Source organism: Hippopotamus amphibius, chromosome 2 (genome assembly GCF_030028045.1).
Source record: "Hippopotamus amphibius kiboko isolate mHipAmp2 chromosome 2, mHipAmp2.hap2, whole genome shotgun sequence".
NCBI classification, from domain to species: domain Eukaryota; kingdom Metazoa; phylum Chordata; class Mammalia; order Artiodactyla; family Hippopotamidae; genus Hippopotamus; species Hippopotamus amphibius.
In genome coordinates this window covers 130,207,729-130,231,118 of record NC_080187.1, presented here as the reverse complement: position 1 = coordinate 130,231,118, position 23,390 = coordinate 130,207,729, and the positions used below count along the sequence as shown (strand labels likewise).

Here is a 23,390-nt window from a genome sequence, read left to right as displayed (position 1 = left end):
AAACTAAACAGGGGCTTCCTAGGTGGCACAGTGGTTAAGAATCCACCTGCCAGTGCAGGGGACACGGGTTCCAGCCCTGCTCCAGGAAGATCCCACATGCTGTGGAGCAACTAAGCCCGTGAGCCACAACTATTGAGTCTGCGCTTTAGAACCCGTGAGCCACAACTATGGAGCCCGTGCCACAGCTACTGAAGCCCACGCACCTAGAGCCCATGCTCCGCAACAAGAAAAGCCACAGCAATGAGGAGCCCATGCACCACAATGAAGAGTAGCCTCCGCTTGCCACAACTAGAGAAAGCCCGTGTGCAGCAATGAAGACCCAACACAGCCAATAAATAAATAAATAAATTCATTAAAAAAAAAAGGAAACAGAAACAGGTAAAATTTTAATAATCTGTTTTATTTAACCAGAGTATATTAAAGATCATCATTTCAACATGTAGTCAGTATAAAAATTACTTTTTAATTTTTTATTTATTTTATTTCCTTTTTTTCTTTTTATTTGTTTGGCTGCGTCAGGTCTTAGAAGCAGCATGCAGGATCTTTCCTTGCGGTGTTCAGGCTTCTCTCTAGTTGTGGTGTGCAGGTTTTCTCTCTCTAGTTGTGGCACATGGCGTGCGGACTCCAGGGCATGTGGGCTCTGTAGTTTTCAGCATGAGGGTTCTCTCGTTGAGGCACACGAGCTCAGTAGTTGTGGCGCGTGGCCTTAGTTGCCCTGAGGCATGTGGGATCTTAATTCCTGACCAGGGATTGAACCGGCATCCCCTGCATTGCAAGGCGGATTCCTTATCACTGGACCACCAGCGAAGTCCCAGTATAAAAATTATTGACAAGAGAGTTTACGCTTTTTGTACTAAGTCTTTGAAATCACGTGTGATTTTACACTTTCAGCACATCTCCCTTGGCACAAGCCACGTTGCAAGCCTCGACTTCCACACGTGGCTGTGCTGTGGTCCTGGGCAGCGCAGCTCCAGTCTCGCCCATGGACTTGGTGAGGCATTTCAAGTCCGTTCTCTTGGCAGTTCCCAGCAGCACTTGTCTTGCTGACACCCCGTCCCTGTTCTGTTTTGACCAGAGCCAGCTTCTGAGCATCTCCGCAGCCTATGGGGATCTGGAGACCGTCCGGTATCTTCTCACCGAGAGGCTGGTGGAGCTGCCAACGGAGCCCACGGATGACAATCCAGCCGTGGTGGCAGCCCAGTTTGGGCACACTGATGTCGTGCAGGAGTTACTCGAGTCTTTGCCAGGTAAATCCCAGGGTGTGAGCTCTTCACCACCTCTCAGGGACCCTCTTTTCTTAGGAACCAGACAGGCATTTGGGGGCTGCACTCCAAAATATTTATGTCTTCACACTGTTTACCAATCATGAGATCCAGAAATCTGGGGGTATTCTTTAAAGCACTTGTAGTTTTACAGAAGAATTGATGAACAAGTACCAAAAATTCTCATATACCACCCCCTACAGTTTCCCTGTTATTTACATTTTGCATGAGAGTGGTACAGTTGTTAAAATTGATGAACCAACCAATATTGATAACATTATTACTAACTGAAGCCCATAGTTGACATTAGGGTTGTATATGCTATGGCTTTTTACAAGTGTGTAATGACATATATCCACCATTAGTGTATCATACAGAATCGTTTCACTGCCCTAATAATCCTCCGTGTTCCACCTATTCATCCCCCTCTCTCCCAACCCCTGACAATCACTGATCTCTTTACTGTCTCCATAGTTTTACCTTTTCCAGAATGACATATAGTTGGATTCGTATGGTACGTAGCCTTTTCAGATTGACTGCTTTCACTTAGCAATATGCATTCAGGTTTCCTCCATGTCTTTTCATGGCTTGAGAGCTTATATATGTATATTTATCACCAAATAACATTACATTGTCTGGATGTACCATGCTATGTTGCTTTTTCAATAATAAGTAATTTTTTCTCTGGTAGACTCAAGGTGTCCTGGTCTCCTTTGATTTCTTGTGATGGCCTTGGATCTGTGATAGTGTTCAAGTCCAGGCATTGCTTTCATTATAGGCTGAGGCATTGCCTTGGCAGTGGTCTTTGGGAGTTAGAATTTTGCAAGGGAGTGAGGCCAGCTTCATGGGTATGTGACAGTGCAGTCACACAGGGCCCCATACTTAGAAGGGCCCCACACTTGGTTTAACACTCTGCAGTTGCCCTCCTGAAATTTTTTTTAAAGATTTTTTTTAACGTGGACCATTTTTAAAGTCTGTGTTGCATTTGTTACAATATTGCTTCTGTTTTATGTTTTGGTTTTTTGGCCACCAGGCATGTGGGATCTTAGCTCCATGACCAGGGATCAAACCCACCCCACCCCTGCATTGGAAGGCAAAGTCTTAAGCGCTGGACTGCCAGGGAAGTCCCAGCCCTCTTGAAATTTTTAGTAATTTTTAAGCAAGGGACCCCATTTTTAAGCTTTGCCTGGGACTGCACAGTTATGCAGTAGTACTGTTAGGGGGTGTCCCGCTGTGTGCTTTGAGGTAGACTTGTGCACAGATTTGGTTCCAAGCTGGCATGCCCCTCCTGTGCCTGGAGGGAGAAAGCGTTTATAAACAGACATCAGGGCACGTTAGGGCCCATAGACACAGATTGAGTCAAGCAAGCAAAGTGTCGGAGGGCAGGGAGGAGCCCCCAAGGAGCCAATGGCCAATTACCTCTCCTCAGGCATCCCCAAGAGTAGCTCTGTTGTAGCCCCAAAGAGTCTATGCCAGCTCACTCATCTCATTGGACAGCTTACATTAATTGAGCATTTGCCAAGTACTAGACACACTGCAGAACCTGACAGACATAGAGGCTTTCTAAAAAGGGGGTCCCAGCCCTTTAGTAGCTCCTGGTCAAGCAGAGGAAATCAAGGCAGAAAGGTATAACCATGCGGAGGTTGAAATATTTACACAGTGGTTTGCGAGCACACATCAGGAAATGGTCTTGTATGGGTGCAGGCTGGAGTCTTCAGAGGGAGCTGACATCTGAGCTTGGCTCTGCAGGCTGAGTAGGAGTTTACTTGGCAAACAAGCAAGGGAAGAGCCTGGTTTGCCTGCTTTTGCAGATCAGGGAGCTTGGCTGGAGCTGAGAATGGTTTTCAGCTGCTCCCAGGGGCGTCCTGTCTTTAACTCAACTCGGGACAGGGCTGCTGAGGACTGAAGGAGTCCAGTGCCTTGTGCTGGGCCCTGTGGGGAGTGCAGAGCTGGGCAAAACAGTGTGTGTCCTCTGGGGATTCTCACCTGTAGGGGAGGTGGCCGCTGTTGGGAGGAATGTAAGACAAGAGGCAGCTAGAGAACAAGGGAGGGTTCAAGAAGAGGAGGGGTGGGAGGTCCTTGGAGGGGTGGGTACATCATTGTGTGATTACGAACATCATTTGAAGGACACTGTTATATAACTCCTGGTCTTGTAGCTGAGCAGGACTGAAGAGAAGGAGGAGATGGAAAGATGGAGACCAAAATGGGGCTCCATGAGTGTTGCTGGATTTGGCCCTCAGCATACACGTAGGGGTCTGTATGGTTGAGAAAGCACCCTTTGGTTTTAGATAAAGCAGAACTTAAGGCTTGACTTTGCCATTTACCAACTGTGGGACCTTCAGCAAGTTCCCAGCTCTGCCTGAGCTTTAGTTTCCTCATATGAAAATTATGACTGTGAAATACAGGTCCTGCGTCCTAAGACTGACACACTGTCCTCCTCCACGGAAGGTAGCATGACGACTGCACTTCTCATAGCTGGACATCTGGTAGTAACTGAGCTCAGGATAGTTTGTTTTCTGTGCAGGTACCCCCTCCTTTGAATTGTTTATTTTAGTTATCAGTCGAGGGCAAAGAAGGGACATTTATTTAGCACCTGCTACAGCCCAGGCATGATGCCAGGTACCTTATGTGTTGGGTTTTAACTCTTGCCTTCTCTACCTCACCCCTATTTCCTGGTCAGTTTCCTATCACAGAGGGTGGGTCACTCTCTCCAGGCTTCAGAGCACGTTGATTCCTGAGGACTTTCTGCCTCTGGAAATGAGATAGTGTTATGATGCAGTTGGGATGTGTCCATGTGGAGGATGAGACCATTTTTCCATGGGAGCCGGATCCAAAAGACCTTGCACTACTTTGAGCTTGAAGATATTGTAACATTTCAGCCAGTGCTGTCCCTGTTCGTTCAGTGTGCTGTTATTTCATCCTGGAATTAAGTAGGCAGTTTTTTTCAGGGAGTAATTCTCCACGTTTGGGGCTGATCTCTTTTATTTTCATCAAAGTATTTTTTAATGTATGAAAGTAATATATGTATATTACAGGTAATTTGGAAATGCAGAAAAGTGTTATTACTCTAAGAACATAATGACATACCATAATGAGTTGTGTCAGGCACTTGACAGATGTTATGACAACGTACTGAGTCAGGCACTCGACATACACTGTGTCGTGTAATCCTCACATTAAACTTGGGAGGCGGGGTGTTATTACTCCCATTTTACTGATGGGTAAACTGAGTCACAGAGAGGCTGAGAAATTTGCTCAGGATGACACAGCTGAAATACTTTAATCCTAAACTGCCTGTCTCCAAAACCTGTATCCCTATGTGTGATGCTGCTCTAGGGACGTGGTCAGGGCTGCGGACGAGGAAGAGAGTAAGGGGAGGCTCTCAGTCCCGCTACCCAGAGATAATTCTGCAGCAGTGAGGGTAGTTCTGTCTAGTCTCATTTCCACACATGCATTTTTCATCTTTACCATCACACTGCATGTGCTGTTTTGAATGCTGCTTTTTCTCACTTGGTGTTATTTGATGAGCAGGTGGGTTTATAATGATGTGGGGAAATGTATGCGGTTCAGAGGGACTATTCCATAGACACTGTCAGCTGGACAGAAGCAACTTTCAGCTGGAAGCAGGGCTGTGGTCGAAGGGGATTTCAGAGCAGGAAGAACCAGTCCCTTCAGCCGCCCTCTCCCTTTGTCCTGTCATCCCCAGCAGGTCCCTGCAGCTCTCAGCGACTGCTGAACTGGATGCTGGCCTTGGCCTGCCAGCGGGGGCACCTGGCGGTGGTGAAGCTCCTCGTCCTGACACACGGGGCCGACCCGGAGAGCTATGCGGTCAGGAAGAACGAGTTCCCTGTCATCGTGCGCCTGCCGCTCTACGCGGCCATCAAGTCAGGTGGGACCCTCGTCCGTCCGTCCGTCCGTCTGCCCGTGAGAACCATCACCCTGTCGAGGTGTGGGTCCATCCCTCACACTCACCCTAAGCTCTCCAATGGCCTCTCCAATGGCGTGGAGGTTTCGCAACTCCATTCTCTGCTTCTCTGAAAGGTCTTCCTCCTTCCTCCTTCCCCCTACTCACTCCTGCAAGGGGATTTCAGGGACAGAGACCAACTGTGGCAAATGGGACCACCCTAGGAGGTACTCCAAAGGGCAGAGCCCCACAAACGTTCTCTCACTAACAGGAACCCGTGGCATCAAGGCAGGTAATGAGAAGTTCAGTAGCACCAGGGCCCTTTGCAGGGCTATTTCACATGCGGAACGTCTGTCTTCTTGGACAACTGTGACACACCCTGCATCCAAGCGCCCTTAGCTCTCCCCTTTCTGTCCCTTAGGGAATGAAGACATCGCCATATTCCTGCTTCGGCATGGGGCCTTCTTCTGTTCCTATATCTTACTGGACAGTCCTGACCCCAGCAAGCATCTCCTCAGAAAGTATTTCATCGAAGCGAGTGCCTTGCCCAGTGGTTGTCCGGGAAAAATGGTGAGTCGTCAGTGTCTGTGGATGAACAGATACAGAAGAGGTGGTGTGTAAATATATATATATATATATATATATATATATATGTAGTGGAATATTGCTGAGCCATGGGAAAGAAGGACCATCCTTCCATTTGTAACAGCACAGATGGACTTTGAGGACATTATACTAAGTGAAAGAAGTCAGAAAAAGACAAATACTGTATGTTTTCACTTACATGGAAACAGCGTAGATGATTTGCCAGGGCCTGAGGGGTGGAGCACATGGGGAGATGTTGGTCATATAGCTGAAGTGACCCACCGTTCAGCTACAAAATGAATAAGCTCTGGAGATATAACATGCAGCACGGTGGTTACAGCTAAGAACACTATTATATACATGAGAGTTTCCAAGAGAATAAATCTTAAATGTTCTCACCGCAAAAAAGAAATTAATTAGGTGACATGGTGCAGGTGTTAGCTGAGGCTACAGTGGTAATCATTTTGTGATATATAAATGTATCAAATTAACAGGTCATACATCTTAACTTACACAACGTCATATGTCAATTATAGCGCAATAATCGTGGGGAAAAAAACACATACAGAAATGAGTTCTAGTTAGTTTACCATTTTAATAACAAAAATAGTATTGTGTTATTTACATTATCCTCAACGTGGCTTTGTAAATTTAGCACTCTATCACTGACTCCCCCCTAGATCAGTCAGTGTGGCTACATCTCATTCTTTTAAATATGTGCTTTAAATCCGGAGTGAATGTCGCGTAGTTGACTCAGCCCTTTTCCTGTTGGTGGACATTTGGATTATTTCTAGTTTTTGCCCTTGTAATATGGCCTAATTTTCTAGGGTTTCTTATGTAGATCAAAATCCTAAACGTGGACTGCTTTGGAATCACTTCCCCCAGACACCGTGGTGATTCACACTTTCACCAGCAGTACATAGGGATTTCCATCCCCATGCCTTGGCCAGCACTGGATGTCCAGGAGGCTGTTAATTTTCGTTACTCTGAGGGGTAAAGATGGAATCTCCTTGTTTTAATGTCCACATTAATTATTTGCATTTCCCCTTATGTGAGTTGCCTGTTACAGTTTGTTGATTATTTTTCTCAAGGATTACTCACCTTTCCTTCTCATTTTGGAGAGACTTTTTGTATACTAGAGATATTAAGCCTTTGTTTATCATACATGTTGCTGATATTTTTCCCAATCCATTATTTGTCTTTTGTCTGTCATCTTTTGAGATAACGAAGATGCAGGAATATATAATCCGATATGTCTGTCTTTTCCTTTATGGCATTTGGGTAATATAAGAAAGTCGTTTTCCCCTTGATTTTATGTAAATATTCTCCTGAAGTCTTTTATACTGCGTTTACTCTTTTACTTTTTATATTTTAAGCTTTAATTTTTCTGGTATTTATTTCTATATGTGGTTTGAGGGAGGGAATCTAGCTTTCCTCTCTTCTAGGTGGGTGATCAGTTATCCCAACACAATTTTTAAAATAAACTTTGATTTTCCCTCTAAATTGAAGTATCACTATTGCCATTTCCCCCAGTATATACCTGTATACATTCTGGGATTCTCTGCACTGGTCCACTGGCCTATTAATCTGTTTCTGTTCAAATGCCACACGGTTTATATTTTAGGCGTTTCATTTAAGCCTTATAATCTGTTAATGCAAGTTTTCTACTCCTCATTTGCATTTTTCAAAAATATCTTGACTTATCAGACATTTGTTTTTCCATTTTGTGCATTTCCCATGGTGACTCCCATGGAAATTTGTGCTGCATTTATGTTCTTTCATGGGATTTTATAGTTTTCCTCATAAAAGTTTCCTGAACCTGTTTTATTTATTTTGTTTTGTTAAATTTATTTATTTATTTATTGGCTGCATTGGGTCTTTGTTGCTGCACACAGGCTTTCTCTAGTTGCGGCGAGCGGGGGCTACTCTTCATTGTGGTGTGCAGGCTCCTCATTGTGGCGGCTTCTCTTGTTGTGGAGCATGGGCTCTAGGCACGTGGGCTTCAGTAGTTACGGCACACAGGCTCAATAGTTGTGGCTCATGGGCCCTAGAGTGCAGGCTCAATAATTGTGGCGCACAGGCTTAGTTGCTCCGTGGCATGTGGGATTTCCTGGAGCAGGGATCGAACCCATGTCCCCTGCATTGGCAGGTGGATTCTTAACCACTGTGCCACCAGGGAAGTGCCTGTTTTGTTTATTTCTTATTGTTTTTGCCACTGTTTGAACAGAATATATATAATTCTTTCCTGTTTCCAGCCTAATGTTGCTGATATGAAGGAAAGTTCCTCTGTTTATTTGTTTTACCTAGTCCCCTAACCAACTTCTCTAATTAATTCTAGCAGTTTTTAGAGGAATTTCTTGAAAATTTTAGGTATATTATCAAGCCATCTGCAAATTCAAAGCCAGTTTGTCTTGTCTTTTCTAAAATTTATTTAACTTACTTTATTTTGTGGCTTGTGTATCAGCAGAAATATCAAAAGTTGAATCATCTGAAAAGAACAGACATGCCTCTCTTGTTCCTGATTTTAAAGGTCTTGGCATTAGCAGTTTATGGGCTTTTGCTGTAGAGTTTTGGTAAATAGACTGTTGTTATATTTAGGTGGTTTCCATGTATTCCTTTGTGCTTAGGGTTTTTATTAGAAAAGGTTGCTGAATTTTGTTGGATCTCTCTTTAGCAGCTATGGATATATTCACATAGCTTTTCTACTTTGTTTATGTAACGAATGATAATAATAGATGTTGACCCAATATTGAAATCTTATAATAAATGATAATTGGTGTTTTACGGCTGGATTTGACCTATTGATGTTTTATTTACAATTTTTACATCTCTATTTACAGGTGAATTGATCTGTAATTTTCTGTTTTTATTGTCTTTATGAGCTTTTGGTATAAGACTGTTAGCTTTATAGAACGACTTGGGGAACTTCCCATTTTATTACAATCTGGAGAAGTTTCATAGAAATTATTTATTGTTAAAGATTGATTAGATAAAGTGGGTCTTTGTTTTTGGACTTCTTTTGAAGTCATTGATCAGTTCAGGTTGTCTGCTTTTGCTTACGTGTGGTTCAGGAGGTTATATTTTGGTAGAAAATCATTTATTACCTATAGATTTTTGAATTTGCCATCATGGTGTGTTACATTTACCTTTTTTGGTAATTCTTTTCTTCTGTATCTGTGGTTATATTTCCATTTATGGTGTTGATTTATGATGTTGAACAGTTTTACTTCTTCTCTTTTGAATTTAATCCCCCAGGCCAGCCAGGGATTTATATATTCTAGTGGACCTACCAAGGGACCACTAGATTTTATTTATTTTTTTACGATTTATTTTGTGTTCCTTCATTCATTTTGGCTTTTATCTGTACTGAAACCTTCTTGACATCTTCTCTGAGTATTTGGTTGATGATGCTGTGGTTAAGGCGAGGCTCTGGCAGGAGACTTCCTTGCTGTAATCTGGGCTCCAGGTCTCACTGCTCTAGTACGTCCATCTGGTTACTTACATCTCTGGGTCTTGGTTTCCTCATCTACTGACTGGTTTTTATCTAGTTCTTCATATAATTCTAGAAGTTTTTGCTACATACTCCTGCTTTATGGCCTTATGACCCATTTCGACCTATTTCATTATATCGAATATCTGCCTTAATCCTGCAAATGCTTCTATCCTTAAAATTGGGTTTGTCTTCTCTTTGCATGGCCACACTGCTCTTTTTCTCTTTGCAGCAACCTTATATGAGTGTTCCCAGCCTTTTTTTTTCAGTATTTTCTTTGTCTTAGGTGTATTTTTTATAAACAGCATGAAGTTTTTAATCCCATCTGAGAATGTGACTTTTAAAAGAGGAACTCACCCAATTCACATTTGTATGGGACCTATCATATTGGTTTATTCCTTCCATCTTTTTTATTATATGTATTACTATTTCCTTTTTACCTTTTTCTTATTATTGCTGGTTTCCTAGTTTCTAGAGAACACTGATATTCTATTTTCCGTACCTTGTTACCTCTCTGCGCCCTGGCTGGTCTCAGTTATAAACAGAGATAATTACAGTATCCACCTTGGAGGCCAGCTGTGCACTTAGCACAGGGCCTGGCACATAATAAAAGCTCAATAAACATTAAACATCAACTTCATGTTACAAAAGGAAATAGTGATCATCTAACCCTTACATGTGTTTAGCGGTTACTGTTTTTCCCACCACTCTCTTATCATATTTGATCCAGACAACATTTCAGTAGGAACTGCAAGAAATGTAATCTGTTCACCAGATGAAACTGTTGAGGTTTAGAGATATTCTGTTACTTGTCCAAGAACTGAAAATATTTAAACAAGCGATGCTCAGACCAGAACCTGAGTCTTCTTAACTCGGGGATTTTCTCGTTTTATGATTCCTGAACCTCCCAGGTCTTTCATGTAGATCAGTGGTTCTCATACCTTTCTGTAATTGGAATCCCTGGGGGCTTTTAAAAAATCCCAATGGACAGGCCACACTGTACACTAACTAAATCTGAATCTCTTGGATGGGACCCGAATCAGTAGTTTTTAAAACTTCCCAGGTGATTGTAATGTGTACCCAATGACTTTCATTTTCTCGGCTTAAGGTTAAAAGCAGAAATGGTTGACATCTGTGTCTGTGATCTTTTCTACGGGTAACGCCTGCTAATTTGCCAAGATAGGGATAGAGCATGGAAGTGATTATTGCATTCTGCAAATGAGAAGGCAAAGAAAAGACGGTGTTGCTTTTCTTCTCCTTGGTCCTTTTGGGTAGAATCGGAAGAGAAAATGAAATTACAGTGCAGCCTGAGTCATAAGGATTCCTTGGGCTTCCCCAAGCAGGTGGTTTTTTTTTTTTTTTTTATTCACGTGAATTTCAAACTCAAGAACCTTGCCGTGGGTGCCTCTGGCAGCCGTGATCTCTAACCTGTGACAGCACGTTTCTTCTGTGCTGCCCGCAGAAGAGAGGGGGTTAAGCGCAGAAGGGTGCAGCATCGGGAACGATGGCTCAGGAACCGGAGGTGAGTGCTCCGACCTTCCCAGGTGTGCAGTGGGATTGAGCTGGCATTTCTGGTGCGGAATATTAGGCAAGAGCAGACATTAAAAGGGTACTTTGTTGCCGTGTGTGCACAGCCTGAAAACTCCCTTGCCTGCTGGCGTTCATGGCAGTGACCTTGCTGAAGGATCATCTTGTTTTTTTCTGTATTTGTGCTTTGCCTCCCCCACCAGCCAGTTGGTATTTTTTTAACGTAATTGCTGCCTCTGTGGAAGCCACGGCCAGTTGAGGTCCACCACGCCTCTGTGTCGGGCACAGCCTAGTTCTCAGGCCGCCAGAACCTGCCTCTGCCGACAGACGGGGAGCGACCAGGAAGCCTTCACTGATTTTCCACTGGCAGCAGGTGGGCTGCTCGGTTAGGTTTGGATGGTGCTGGGAAAGGAGAGTCTGAGAGCCCACACCACATGGTCCGGACACACTTTTAAAAGAGCAAAAGCGAAGCCAAGTCAGACCTGGCCAAAGCCTTCCTGGCTCAGGGGTGCCCCGCTGGAAAGCCGCCAAACCCTTGCCTGAATGTTTAGTGAGTCAGCCGGTGTTCGTGGTGACTGCCCTGTCAACATTTGCTTTGTTGCCATGAGAAATAACACTTTGATGTAGCCCGGAAAGGAGCCGGAAAACAGAAATGCCAGGAGAGGCCCAGGCAGGGTCTGGACTAACCCCGGTATGTGTCCCACTCGGCAGTCAGAGGGCTGGGCCAGGGACCTCGCTGGGCTGTGCTGAGTGTAGGAGTGAGTGGACGAGAGCTGAAGTTGATTTCAAAAGTACCCAATTGGGAAATTATTAGTTTTCTTTACAAGTCCCTAATGATTTCAAATCTGGCAGCAAACCTAGAGAGGACCGTTTATTGCTCCTTTTGCTATTATTACCACTACTGTTATTGTCAGGTTTTGGATCCGCTGTGGCTTAATGATGTACCTTAAACCTTCCTGGTGACTGGCCATTCGGATGCCTGTGTCTGTGCCCAAGCACAGACACCCTGGCTGCACGACTTAGGAGCTGAAGCAGCCCCTTTGCATCAGAGTGAGATGGTGGGTCTGAGGATTTGCATATTTGGGATGCCCAGGGAGGGCAGGCTGCAACACGTGTGGTCGCTCGGCCTTGGCCGGGCCTTCGCGAGCCGCTGACTGAGGGCTGCTGATGCTGAGCACTGAGGCTTCTGGGGAACATCCTTGGCCCAGGTTAGGCCTAGTGTTTGGTACAAGGGTCTTATTCAAGAATTTTACACGTTCCAGCGCATTTCTACATCCGCACCTTGCACCTTCTCAGCTCCTCACGTCCGTCTCCCAGCGGGCGTTGCTGTCTCTCAGAGCAGATGTGAGCCTCCGGGGCCGCAGGGCCCCAGCAGGTGAGAGGCAGCCCTGCGAGCAGCCTGTGGGTCAGCCTTTTCACCAGTGGCTTGTGTGAAGGGAAGAGCCTTTACCTGCTCTCTGAGAGTTATGAGATCAAACTTAGAACTATGGCGGGCTTCTTCCATCAGCTCCACTTTTCCTGTGCCCTGGAATTTAGCCAGTTATCCTACAGTTTCCTCTAGTTTCCACATCTTTCCCCGCCTTCATGCCCCATTCATACGCTTTCCCTATGGAATAGACTTGCTGCTGTGATGCTGTCCACCTGGTGGGTGCTTCCTAGAACTTGAGAACAGATGGGTCACACGGTAGGACAGGTGAGCAAGTGCACTGTGTAACCTTTCAGGTGGGTGTTCATGGTGATCTGTCCCACTAGGTCATCAAACAGAATACAAAGCAGCAGTTATACAAACCACTTGCAGTTAGTTTACGATGGAGAAAATGATTCATAGAGATGCAGAAATACTAAAACTATTATTTGAACTTACAACAAACTAGAAAGCACAATGAGGAAAGAATAAGAGAAGAGAAGGAAAAAGTATCAGATGTCATTGGAACTTTGGATATCAGCATAGACAGGTACATTCATAGTGATGCAAACAAGTTCCAGACAGGTAAGAGTTAAGCGTTGGAAACTCATCAGAATATATTTTTAAGAAGCATGTTTATTCCAGTTATAAAAGAAAATGATTACATTTCAGAATTTTAAAGATATACTAGGGTGAGTCAAAAATTATCCACACTCAGGTTATATTAAAACTTCTGTTGTCCGCACTGTCTTATCAGTGCTTTCCGTTCAAGGCTACTGTCTCCCCAGTCACTGCTGTGCAGGTGTGAACGCGTTACATCCGTTCATTTGGAACTGTGGTGAGAGAAAAAATGGATGCCCCACTTGTGATTTGCACAAAAGAAGAGCAGCACGCAGTGATTCGCTGTTTGTGGTCTGAGGGTGTGCACGTCCGCACACTTCTGCCCACACTGTCGACACTCTGCAAAAACTTCGTTTTGAGGTATTAAAGCATCCTCCCCATAGTCCTGATCTTGCTCCATTGGACTTTCACCTGTTTGGTCCCTTGAACGCAGCCCTTCAAGGACAAAGCTTCACTTCTGATGAAGTGAAGACAGCAGTGCATTTGTGGCTCGCAGCTCAGATTAAAATGTTTTTTAATGAGGGAATATGAAAGGTTGTTGACAGATGGACAAAGTGTATTGAAAAGCAAGGAGATTATGTCGAAAAATGATGTGTTTGTCTCTTCTAAAAGTTACAGCCAAAGTGTAGATAATTTTTGACTCACCCTCGTATAAAGGTGTATAAAGATGTGTAATCACAAATAAGATAAATGATATATATGTTATTTATAGTAAAATAGAGTAATATAGCCAAATATAATTTTTAAAGAAATATAAAGAAGGAAAACATTAGAAGATACATGAGAAAAAGAATTGACGGAAACTGAAATCCAAAAAAAATCATTGATGCAATCGTATGTCAGTTGGTAACTGAGTTTAATACAGTCAGTGTTTATAGATCACCTGCTAGATGCTTGGGACTCAGCAGTGCCCAGTCCAGAGCCACAGCCCTTGCTGTCACATTGTCCTTGAATAAGAAGTTAAGAGAATCGAACCGTTAATTTACACATGAGAAAACAGATAGTAAATCATGGCATGGAAACATATACAACCTTATTGGCAATTACAGAAATTCAAATTAAAATGACTTGAAAGTACTGTCACATACCTATTAAACTCGCAAAAATAAATATAAATGCTGAGTAAGACACTTGGCAGCGTCAAAGAGAAAGGGACACCAAAGCCCTGCTGCTGGCACTATAAATGGTTCCATATGTGTGGAAAGTAATTGGCGTCATGTGACAAAAGCTATAAAACTCTTTTCTCCCAGAGAACAGCTCTGAATGTGGTATTTCCTTTCTAAAAGATACCTCTAGGACATAATTCAAAAGAAAAAAAAAGTAATTGCCGCAACTGCACTGCTCAAAGCACTGCTGTTTATAAGGAGAAACTAGGAGGGAAAAAAACCAAAGGTCCAGCAGAGGGGGGGAACTATACTGCCCGTGCTTTACCTACAGGGTGGACGCCACGCAGCCAGGAACAAGCGTGCCTGTCTCCTCAGCGCTCAGCCAGCACTCCCTCCACACTTCCACCCCACACCACCCCCTCGGGAAGGCCTCCCCTAGCCACAGGCCCGCTCACATCCCCGCTTCCATCTCAGAGCTTCCTGCCATTTTATTCATAGCACTTAACAAAGTTTGTCTGTTTGGGTGACATTCTTGTTTAATGTCAATTCCCCCATTTAACTGGAAGCTTCTCAAAAGCAGGAATTTGTGCAGTTTTGCTCACCCTGTGTTTGCCCCTCAGTGTAGGGCCTGGAACAGGAGGAGTAGATGGTTGCTTGGATGGATGGATAGAAAATGGGTGAGAGGGTGGATGGATGGATGGATGGATGGATGGATAAGTGAAGAGATGGATGGATAAAATTTTATATATGTAGTAACCTTCCATTTACCTAGGACTTCATGACTAATATAGTCCTTTGCCAAACATTCTACTTTAATCTTTTATACAAATCTGTGACATAGAAATTTTTGTCTTTATTTAAAAGTTGAGGAAACAGGTTCCTCTGTTCTCTGAACAGTAAGCTGAGTAGCTTGGTAACTGCAGAGATAGTATTTTTATTTCTTGCTTTTTTTTTTCTCTCTCTCTCTCAAATTGCTTTTGGCAAAATTCTTAAGTTGGAAGGGAGATTTTGTGGTATGTTTCCTGTTTTTAAAAGGAATGAGAAATACTACAGGGAAAAAAGCACGACAGTGATTTAAAACAAACCTTGTTTACCTATAATTTTAGCAAAGAAAAAGTGGTAAATTTTATTAAATATGTTTTGGCATTCAGATGATTAAAAGAGGGCCACTTTTCTTTAACAAGATGTGCTAGTTACCACAGTCCTATTTTCTTGGTATAGATCCTGCTTGGTTGCAGAACTGAAACCTTTGAGTTCAGTTGTTGATTTCCATTAGAGAAGCTTTTGTTACAGTTTTTGCATCCATGTGTGTACATGTAGTTGGTGTAGAATTTTAATGGCTCTTGCAAAGTAATTGGTTTTACTCATAAAGTGAAGTGAGTATTCTGTTAAGGAAATTTGTATGTAATACAGAGGCCATTTGTTTTTTGTAAGATTAGATTGAAAAAGAATTATATTAGGAGCCTTTGGAGAGTGATTCTTTAGTTATTTTCCTTACTTGTTTGTCTCATATACATTATTTTTTTCCTCTTATTGTGTCACTTTGGGAGTTTTTTATTTTGGAAGTAAAGCTTGCATTTCAACATTGTTGTTTGGTTTGTTACCTCTGGCTGAGGACATCTCCCATAACTTAAACATCTTATTTTCCAGTGGTTGTTAGACTGTCATTTTCATTCTTAGATTATTAAAGTACTTTTATTTTTAATTTAGTCGGTTATCAATTTTATTATTTTCCAACAGCTTTAGAATTGGTTTTGCTTACCAAGTTCCTTGTTTTTACTTCATTTTGGCTTTTCTATTTTTAGTCTAATTTTGTTTTCATTTCCCTGCTTTCTTTTAGCTTTCCATTGTGAGCAGGGCAGGGCTAGTTTATCATGCTTCACTTTTTCCTTTTTGTAATTGTGATCAGAGTTGTTCAGTTTCTTTCCCCAGTACTTGTGATGCTTTTGTTGTTCTAAAAATATATTCTGTTGTGAATTGGTTTTCTCTCCTACCCAAGCATTATTTGAAAGGGCATTTTAAATGTCCATATAATTGGGCACCTTTTAATTCTGCTTTCATCATTGGTTTCTACCTCTACTTTGCCTTTGTCCAGGGATAAGATATGTGGGAGGCTTGCCCTTTCCCCCCCTTTCTTCTTTTCACTTTTGCTTCTTACTCAGAATGTAATTAGTTTATGTGCAAGTTCGTACCGATTTGAAAACAGAATACGTTCTCCTGTCCCCTAGTATTTGGTCAGCTCCCATTCTTATCATAGTGTCCTCCATTCATTTCTCGCATATTTGACCTATCAGGGCATGCTAATATTTTTCTTGAATTTTCATGAGTTTTTTAAAATTTGTTCTGGGTCGGAACACAGAGATTTAATTAGCCTGCTTGTATTTTGGGGTTGTGGTTAAGTGTCTTTATCATTACTGAGGTGCCTCAGTTCTCTCTCCTAATGCCTTTGAAATCGGGTCAGCTGTTCCGTGGCCGTGAGGATGAACGTGAGGTCCAGTAGGAAGGGACCAGACAGAGCAGTAGGCACCTGAATCGTGATCCTGGTTCTGTGACCTTCAAACAGGTCACCTGACAGGCTCTTTATTTGCAGATTGTGCCTGAGCTTTCAGGCTCACTGTGAGGGCCATTTGAGAAAGTTTCTCATGCATTGCAAAGAGTCAGCAAGAAGGTATTATCACATGATCACAGCTCCACTTCCAGAAGTTTCTCCTATAGGGTTCAGGTTTGAGTGTGCCCTTGGAGGCAACAGACGGTCCCGTGCTGACTGTTTAAAATGCCATTGTAGGTTTGCTTGTAAGTTGTTTTTGTACTTATGTTTCTCCTTGATCTGGCTTCCTTGGTGAGGTTTCCCTGCTTTTTTGTTTGTTTGAGATTATATTGGCAGCTAAGCACTACTAATTCTGACGTTTATAATATTTTTAGCAGGCAGGCTTTTGTCAGAATTGATTTCAGTTTTTTCTCTCACTAAGTCATTTAATTTAATAAGTGAGTCATTTAATTAATCTTCCTTCTGAGTTTAGAAGGAAGGCTGCCCTCCCCTTTCCCTTTTCCTCTCCCTTCTCTTACCCTTTTAGTATTCTCAGGTCATTTTTGAAATTCTCCTTCTGCACCATAGAGTCCTCCCAGGCTTTTCCCTAAGTTAATGACTGGTTTTCCTGTTCTTTTACTACCTTTTTATTATGTTTCTAGTCTGCGTATCTTAAGAGGCATCCTTTTGGCTTTCAAGAATCTCTGCTTCATTCATTTCCTTTCTTAGACTGTGGGCTTCTGTTGATGGAATGTTCTAGGTGCTGGGGCCTTGACTTCTCCAGTTGTCACTTGACTTGTTACCATTTGTATCAGTGCCACTGTAACAAAGTACCAAACTCTGGTTGGCTTAAAATAACAGGACTGTATTGTCTCAAGTTCTGGAGGCCGGAGTGTGACATCAGGGTGTCAGCAGGGCCTCGCTCCTGGCCACAGCTCCAGGAAAGGACCCCTCCCTGCCACTTCCTCGCGTCTGGGGGTTGCTGGTAGTCCTCGGTGTTCCTTGGTTTGTAGACCCATCACTTCAGCCACATGCCATCCTCCCCCGTGTCTTCTCATCATCTTCCCTCTGCACGTTTCTGCCTCTGCGTCTAATCTCCCCTTTCCATAAGGACACCCATCACACTGGGTGAGGGCCCACCCTAATAACCTCATTTTAACTTGATTACCTCTATAAAGACCCTGTTTCCAAAGAAGCTCACGTAAGCTTATTTCCAGGTACTGGGGATTCAGCGTATCTTTTGCAGGGACACAGTTCAGCCCATGACACCATCCTTGTGGCTGTCACTCCATTGCCCTTGGCCTGGTCCGCCCGCCACGGCTGCCTCACATGCTTAGGCAGATGGCCAGACAAGGTCCAGGCTCCTTCTCACCCTTCCACCTTCAATGCCCCTTCCCTCCTGAGAGCCTGTCCCTGCCAGGGTGCAGGGACTTGAGCAGTAGGCGTTTGGAAGCCTTGCATGGAGGGTTCGCCTGGGCCGAGGGTGTGGGGCACAGTCAGTCCTCGTTTGCCATGGCCCTCTCCTGCACAGGGAGCCTGGGCCAGAGTTGCTGTCTCCAGAGTGCTGATCCCCTGTCCAGCTGACTCCCCATCACTCACAGCCTCATCTGACAGTCTGGGCTTCCGGAAGACAATTGCAGGCTTGAAATTTACCCCCAATTTGTTGGCTTTCATGCACAGACCCCCTTTTGCAGTCACTGACATCACTCAGGTGGCCTGGGATGTGTCTTCAGGTTCTGCAACTCGCTCTGCTGCTCTGAGGACCTTCATTTCTAGAGTTTCTTTTGACTTGTTCTTCAGACCTTTTAGTGAGTTTGTTCCTTTCAGATTAGACCTGTTGGTTTTGCACTCTTCTGGCTGTCTGGTGCCCTGACTGCCCCTCCACATGTCAGAAGGTGGCTCTTGTCATCCTGGCTGGTTCAACAGGGAACCACCACCCAGGAATCTGCTCACCCACAAAAAGAAAGCCTTGGATTTTACATAGGCCGGAGGTTCATGAACACACTTTAGAACATTTTATGTATTTCTGCCCCATTTTAATATGTGTGTCTTGACTGAGGAGACTGACTCTATTGACTGCCTTTTTTGTGTGTCGCGCTCTGCTGTCGTTGAGCTCTCGTCTGTCCCCTTAAGGGACCGTGAGATGGGGACGTGGGGAGAGGAGATGGTGGATTCTGCTTTGTGGGCTCAGTAGAGACCTAGTAAGAAGACAGCATTGGAACGTGCTCCGGGGAGGCTGTTCTCAGCATTGCAGAGGCACAGCGCCAGCACTGGATCAGAGAACCTTTCTCTGTGTCTGCTCAGGACCCAGTTGCCAGCCCCACAGATCTCAAGGTTAAAGCCAGCCTAAAAACATTGTCCATTTCAACCCTTCAGGAACGATTATATTTTTCAACCATAAGGGTCGCACTGACCTAAAAGCATGAGAGGTGTCGTTGTAGCCCATGGGCTCATTCACCGTGATGTCTACGTATGGAAGCTTCAAGCAGTATCATGTAAAGGCGGGTCATTTCCCTCCTGGGCCACAGCTTCCATCACAGGACAAGGAGACCTTCTTATGCAGAGGTACCCCCAAACATCACTTTCTGTAATGAGCCAAGTACCGTAGTCCTTCTTGAAAGGGTCCTAGTCGACCGCACTGCCTTGGAAAACAAGCTTCTTAAGTCATCCTACAGTGCCTTCTGGGAGAGCAGTGTTTCCTTCTGTTTGACCCAAAATTGAAAGGATTCATGCTTAAGGACCAACGTGAGTACATTCCCTGTCTGTTTCCTCCGGAGCGATGTGCCTTCACCACGGCACTGTTGAATTTTTGGACTCTCCACAGCCAGCTGTCTTTGATTTTGCAGTTCAGCGTGCATGGATTTAATTATACCATTGCTGGCTTCTCTCCCTCAGAACCTGGTTTATTGTGATCCTGCCCGGACTAAACACAAATAAGTAATGAGGGCTTGCCCAGCTAGGTTTCCATGTCAGGTGTACCGTGCATCCTTTCTCCCCCCTTCTTCCTCTCTGCCACTTTGGAAACACTTGTGCACCAAAAGAAAAGTAACTTTTATAAGTGAATGTTTTCAAAGTAACCCAAAACTAGGTAGAAATCTTACATGTTTTTCCAACCACCATCCATCCCAGAAGTCTTTTCACAAGCGTGTCTGAATTCTGAGGGTGTCATCATGTTTTCAGACTTCTGCTTTTTACTACTTCTCCCAGGGCTTGAGTTTCACAGATTTCAACCCTGCAGAAACTCTGGTGGGTGTAAGACCTAGAAAGAGCTCAATTTTAGGAACCAGCAGCATCTGCTTCCTCCTCTTCCTTGTGTCTGGGGAATGTAGGGCCACACACAGCCACTCACTTGTTACTGATGATTTACTTCTGATAAATAGCCCGCCAAAGAAGCACAGGAGGCTTCCCTGCAGGTGTTCTTTCCTGGTTTTGTGGTCAACGTCACATACTCTTAGTCCATGAAAACCAAGAAACCCATGAGTGCGGGCAGCTAGATGCACATTCAACACACACACAGCTCTTCCCTTCGGGCTGTAAACTCCCTGAGCCTTGGTTCCATCTGCAGCATCCACGTCTTCAACCCCAGTGCCTGACAGGCTGGCCTGCACTTGGCAGTGCTCAAGTAAACATTGCCAACCATGAAGCAAGATGGCATCCTGGTTACATACCTGGGGGCTGTCATGCAGACCCTCGCTGGGGGGTGATCCTTGCCCCAGGGCTTGCAGGATAAGTAGGATTTAGATGAGAGAGAGGAGGGCTGTGAACTCCAGAGATGGGAAAGCAGAGCAGGGAGCACCGCTTCCCCTTTGTCGTGGTGGCAAGACAGAGTGCGAAGGCAGAGGCCAGCCCACCTGCAGATTCTGGGATCCTTGAGTGATCTTGTGACACCTGTGATCAAAAGGAGACCAGCTCTGAGGCATAAATGTTTGCAAAACTCTCTTAGCCCCAGGCCCACCAACCTTGTGTCTCCCGCAGCCCCAAAGCACCCTGGCAGCCCTTTGGCACATTGGCCAGTCAGTTACTGACAGCACAGTCACACTCCCTTGGCCCCCACAGCCTTCCTGTGAATTCCAGTGTTGGGTCCACCTCCTGAGCCCTGTGGTTCATTTGTGTACGGGCAGGTTCTGTGCTTTTGCTAGTAATTGCCCTTTGGTCTTGAATCCTCTGATCTAGGAGTAGACCCGTTCTCCAGTTTCTTCTACCTAGAACAAATTATTAACCCCACAAGCCATCTGCCAACAGGAGCACAGAGGGTGGGCAGAGGTCATGGAGGAGACAGTGAGACAGAAATTTGGGAAGTGTTTGGGACAGATTGTGGACGTGTGGGGCTGTCCAGGGAGGGAGTTCAGGTGTTCCACCGCAGGCAGGCTGGGGGGGGGAAGGCTGAGGGGTTTGAGCAGACCTTGATATTTTCGGGTGATTGATCTGGTTAGAGGTGATAATACACAGATTGCTAGTCCCAATGACTTGATTCTTTTCAGCACACAAACTTTTATTGAGTGCCTGTTGCATGCCAGGCACAGTGCTGAGCTTCAGATACAGTAGACAAGGCCCAACACTGGAGATGCACGCAGTCCGGGTTCTGGACACTGCCTGCTGGGGCAGTGGAGACAGAGATGACTGTCTGCCTTGGGCTGAATTAGTGCAGCTTGGAATCTGCAGGCAGGTTCCTATAAGGGGAGGTGAGCCTGACAGTGCCTGAGAAAGTGCCCACCTCCACCTCGTCTTGCCCAAGGCCCCAAACAGGATTAGTTAAGGAAACACAGGGCTCAAGTCTCCTGAGGGTGAGCCCCTGCTCCTCATGCAGTTCTAGGCTGCAGCTTTGGGGTCAGAGGACAAGGAGGAGATGCCGGAGGACGATTGCCACTGTCAGGACATCTCAGCTGATCCCCCAAGGATGTCTGATTCATTTGTGCCATGATTGGTTTATGTCACAATAACAACCTGAATCTTTCCTGTTGCATTATTTTTAATGGCCCTTAGAGAGCTTTATGTATAAGACTTTCAACAGACACCTAAGGTTTGTTATTTAAAACCAAAACCAGCCTCCTTTTCATCTTGCATTTGACTGCCATTTCAGTTCAGGTCCAAACTATTTGATATTGAATGACCAAAATGGCCACACAGGGAGAGAGTGAGATGCAATCTGGACACTTTGGATTTATGTCCAGATGTCTGGCCCTCGACCTGGGACCTGGTTGTGTCTTTGAGAACCCAGGAAGGGGAGGCAGCCAGACCCGTGGAGGGCCTTCTTTGACTTGGCATTGCAAAGACTGGTATGGCTCTCAGATTAGCTGGCATGATTACTCCAAGGCTCTCTGTAGGAAGCCACTGTCCTCAAGAGTACAAGCCAGAAAGAATCCTGGGTCCAGAAGTGACCTAGACATCATCTGGTCCAAACTGCTCATTTAACAGATTAAAACCAACAGTAATAAGGTGAAGCGTGATACAACTATGAATTATGGAAAGATTAGGAAGATGCCGATGTGGCTAGATTCAAGTTGGAGGCCTCAGAATGCACTTATGTTAAACATGGAGTTGTGTTGGATCAATGGATCAAGAGTCAGTGACAACCCAATAGCAATGAGCACATCCAACACCTAGATCTTTGTTTCTGGACACCATTTTCTGTTAAAGGGAATCAGGGGTCATTCCAGGGCTGGTATTTGGAAAGCACCAGAGGAAACTTGAACATCTTATTTTATGAGGAAGTAAGGGAGTAGCCAAAATGGATAGGTATATGTCAGAGGAACACAGGAGTCCCTTTGATGGGACTCCCAGTGGTCAAATTGGGGACTACCCAAGCATTGCAAGGAATAATGGTGATGATCAATAATAATACTTTGAATTTAAAAAGAATCGATGAGTCCATAGTAATATTTAAAAGGAGTTGGGGGGGACACACTTCTGTACAGAGAATGACAGACAACAAATATAGACAGAATGGTAGTTTTGGAAAAATTACCGTCTTGTAACCACCAATGTACTAACTGAGTCAGGCCAGAATCAACAGTGGATGCTGAGACCACTGGGTGAACTGACGTAGGCATGTAAGGTATTCGCAGATCGTCTCAGAATATCACCCCGCAGACTGCTAACTAATCACAAAGAGTAAAATGTAACTTTACAAAGGAGGGAATCTGACAGATAGCACCTTAACCGAGGGATCAGACTTGGCATCACCATTAGTGAAATAAGCTGACATCAGGTGCCCTCTGGTGGAGTTCAGTTGGCAGGACTCAACGTTGTCTGAGATTTTTGCCAAAAAATGCTTAACTTGAATCTAAACATCAGGAAACAACTGAGTAAATTCAGATTATGGGGTATTCTGGAAGAGAACTAGAATGCCTTGAAAACTTCCAATGCCAAAGTTGAAAAAGACATTAAAAGACATGAGGATTCTTCTAGATTAAAGAAAAGTGAAGAGACATGTCAACTAAATTCAATGTGTGTTTCTTGATGGGACCCTGGATCCAGGTACGAAATAGTTATAAAAGACATTTCTGGGATATCTGGGCATATTTGGAAATGGATTTTGGATTTGATCATGTTGTGTTGATTTCATTTCTTGAAAATGATAAATATATGGTTGTCACGTAGGAGAACATTCTTGTTCTTCAGAGATACATGTTGGTATAAAGTGCAATGATGGCTAGAATTTACTTTGAAATGACTCCACGGAAGAATGCAAAGTGCACGTGTGTGTGTGTGTGTGTGTGTGTGTGTGTGTATGTAGAGAAAAAGAAGAGACAGCAAATACACCAACATGTTGACAACTGGTGAATCTAGGTGAAGGATGTATGAATGGGTAAGCATGGTGTCCTAGTCCAACTTTTCTGTGGTTTTGAAATTTTTCAAAATAAAAAATCATGGGGTAAACCATGATGATGATAAAAACAGGCCTACAAGTCCCGTCTAAAAAAAAAAGTCTAAAGCTGCATTCTCTTGACCCAAAATCCAGCA

General features: G+C 44.2%; 1 protein-coding gene across 7 annotated transcripts in view; it reads left to right on the top strand.

Moving 5' to 3' along the window:
• The window catches only part of LRRK1 (leucine rich repeat kinase 1), a 119,823-nt gene that overhangs the window by 43,278 nt on the left and 53,155 nt on the right, over positions 1-23,390 (top strand). For 3 of the 7 annotated variants that reach the window (XM_057721051.1, XM_057721049.1, XM_057721052.1), the window contains exons 4-6: positions 1,076-1,247; positions 4,969-5,151; positions 5,588-5,736. In XM_057721051.1, the coding sequence (XP_057577034.1) occupies positions 1,076-1,247; positions 4,969-5,151; positions 5,588-5,736 (504 nt within the window). Of the gene's footprint in view, positions 1-1,075; positions 1,248-4,968; positions 5,152-5,587; positions 5,737-10,638; positions 10,764-11,116; positions 11,142-11,421; positions 11,460-23,390 lie in introns of those variants that run through there. The other 4 variants (XM_057721050.1, XM_057721053.1, XM_057721055.1 and 1 more) reach the window with 4 other exon arrangements.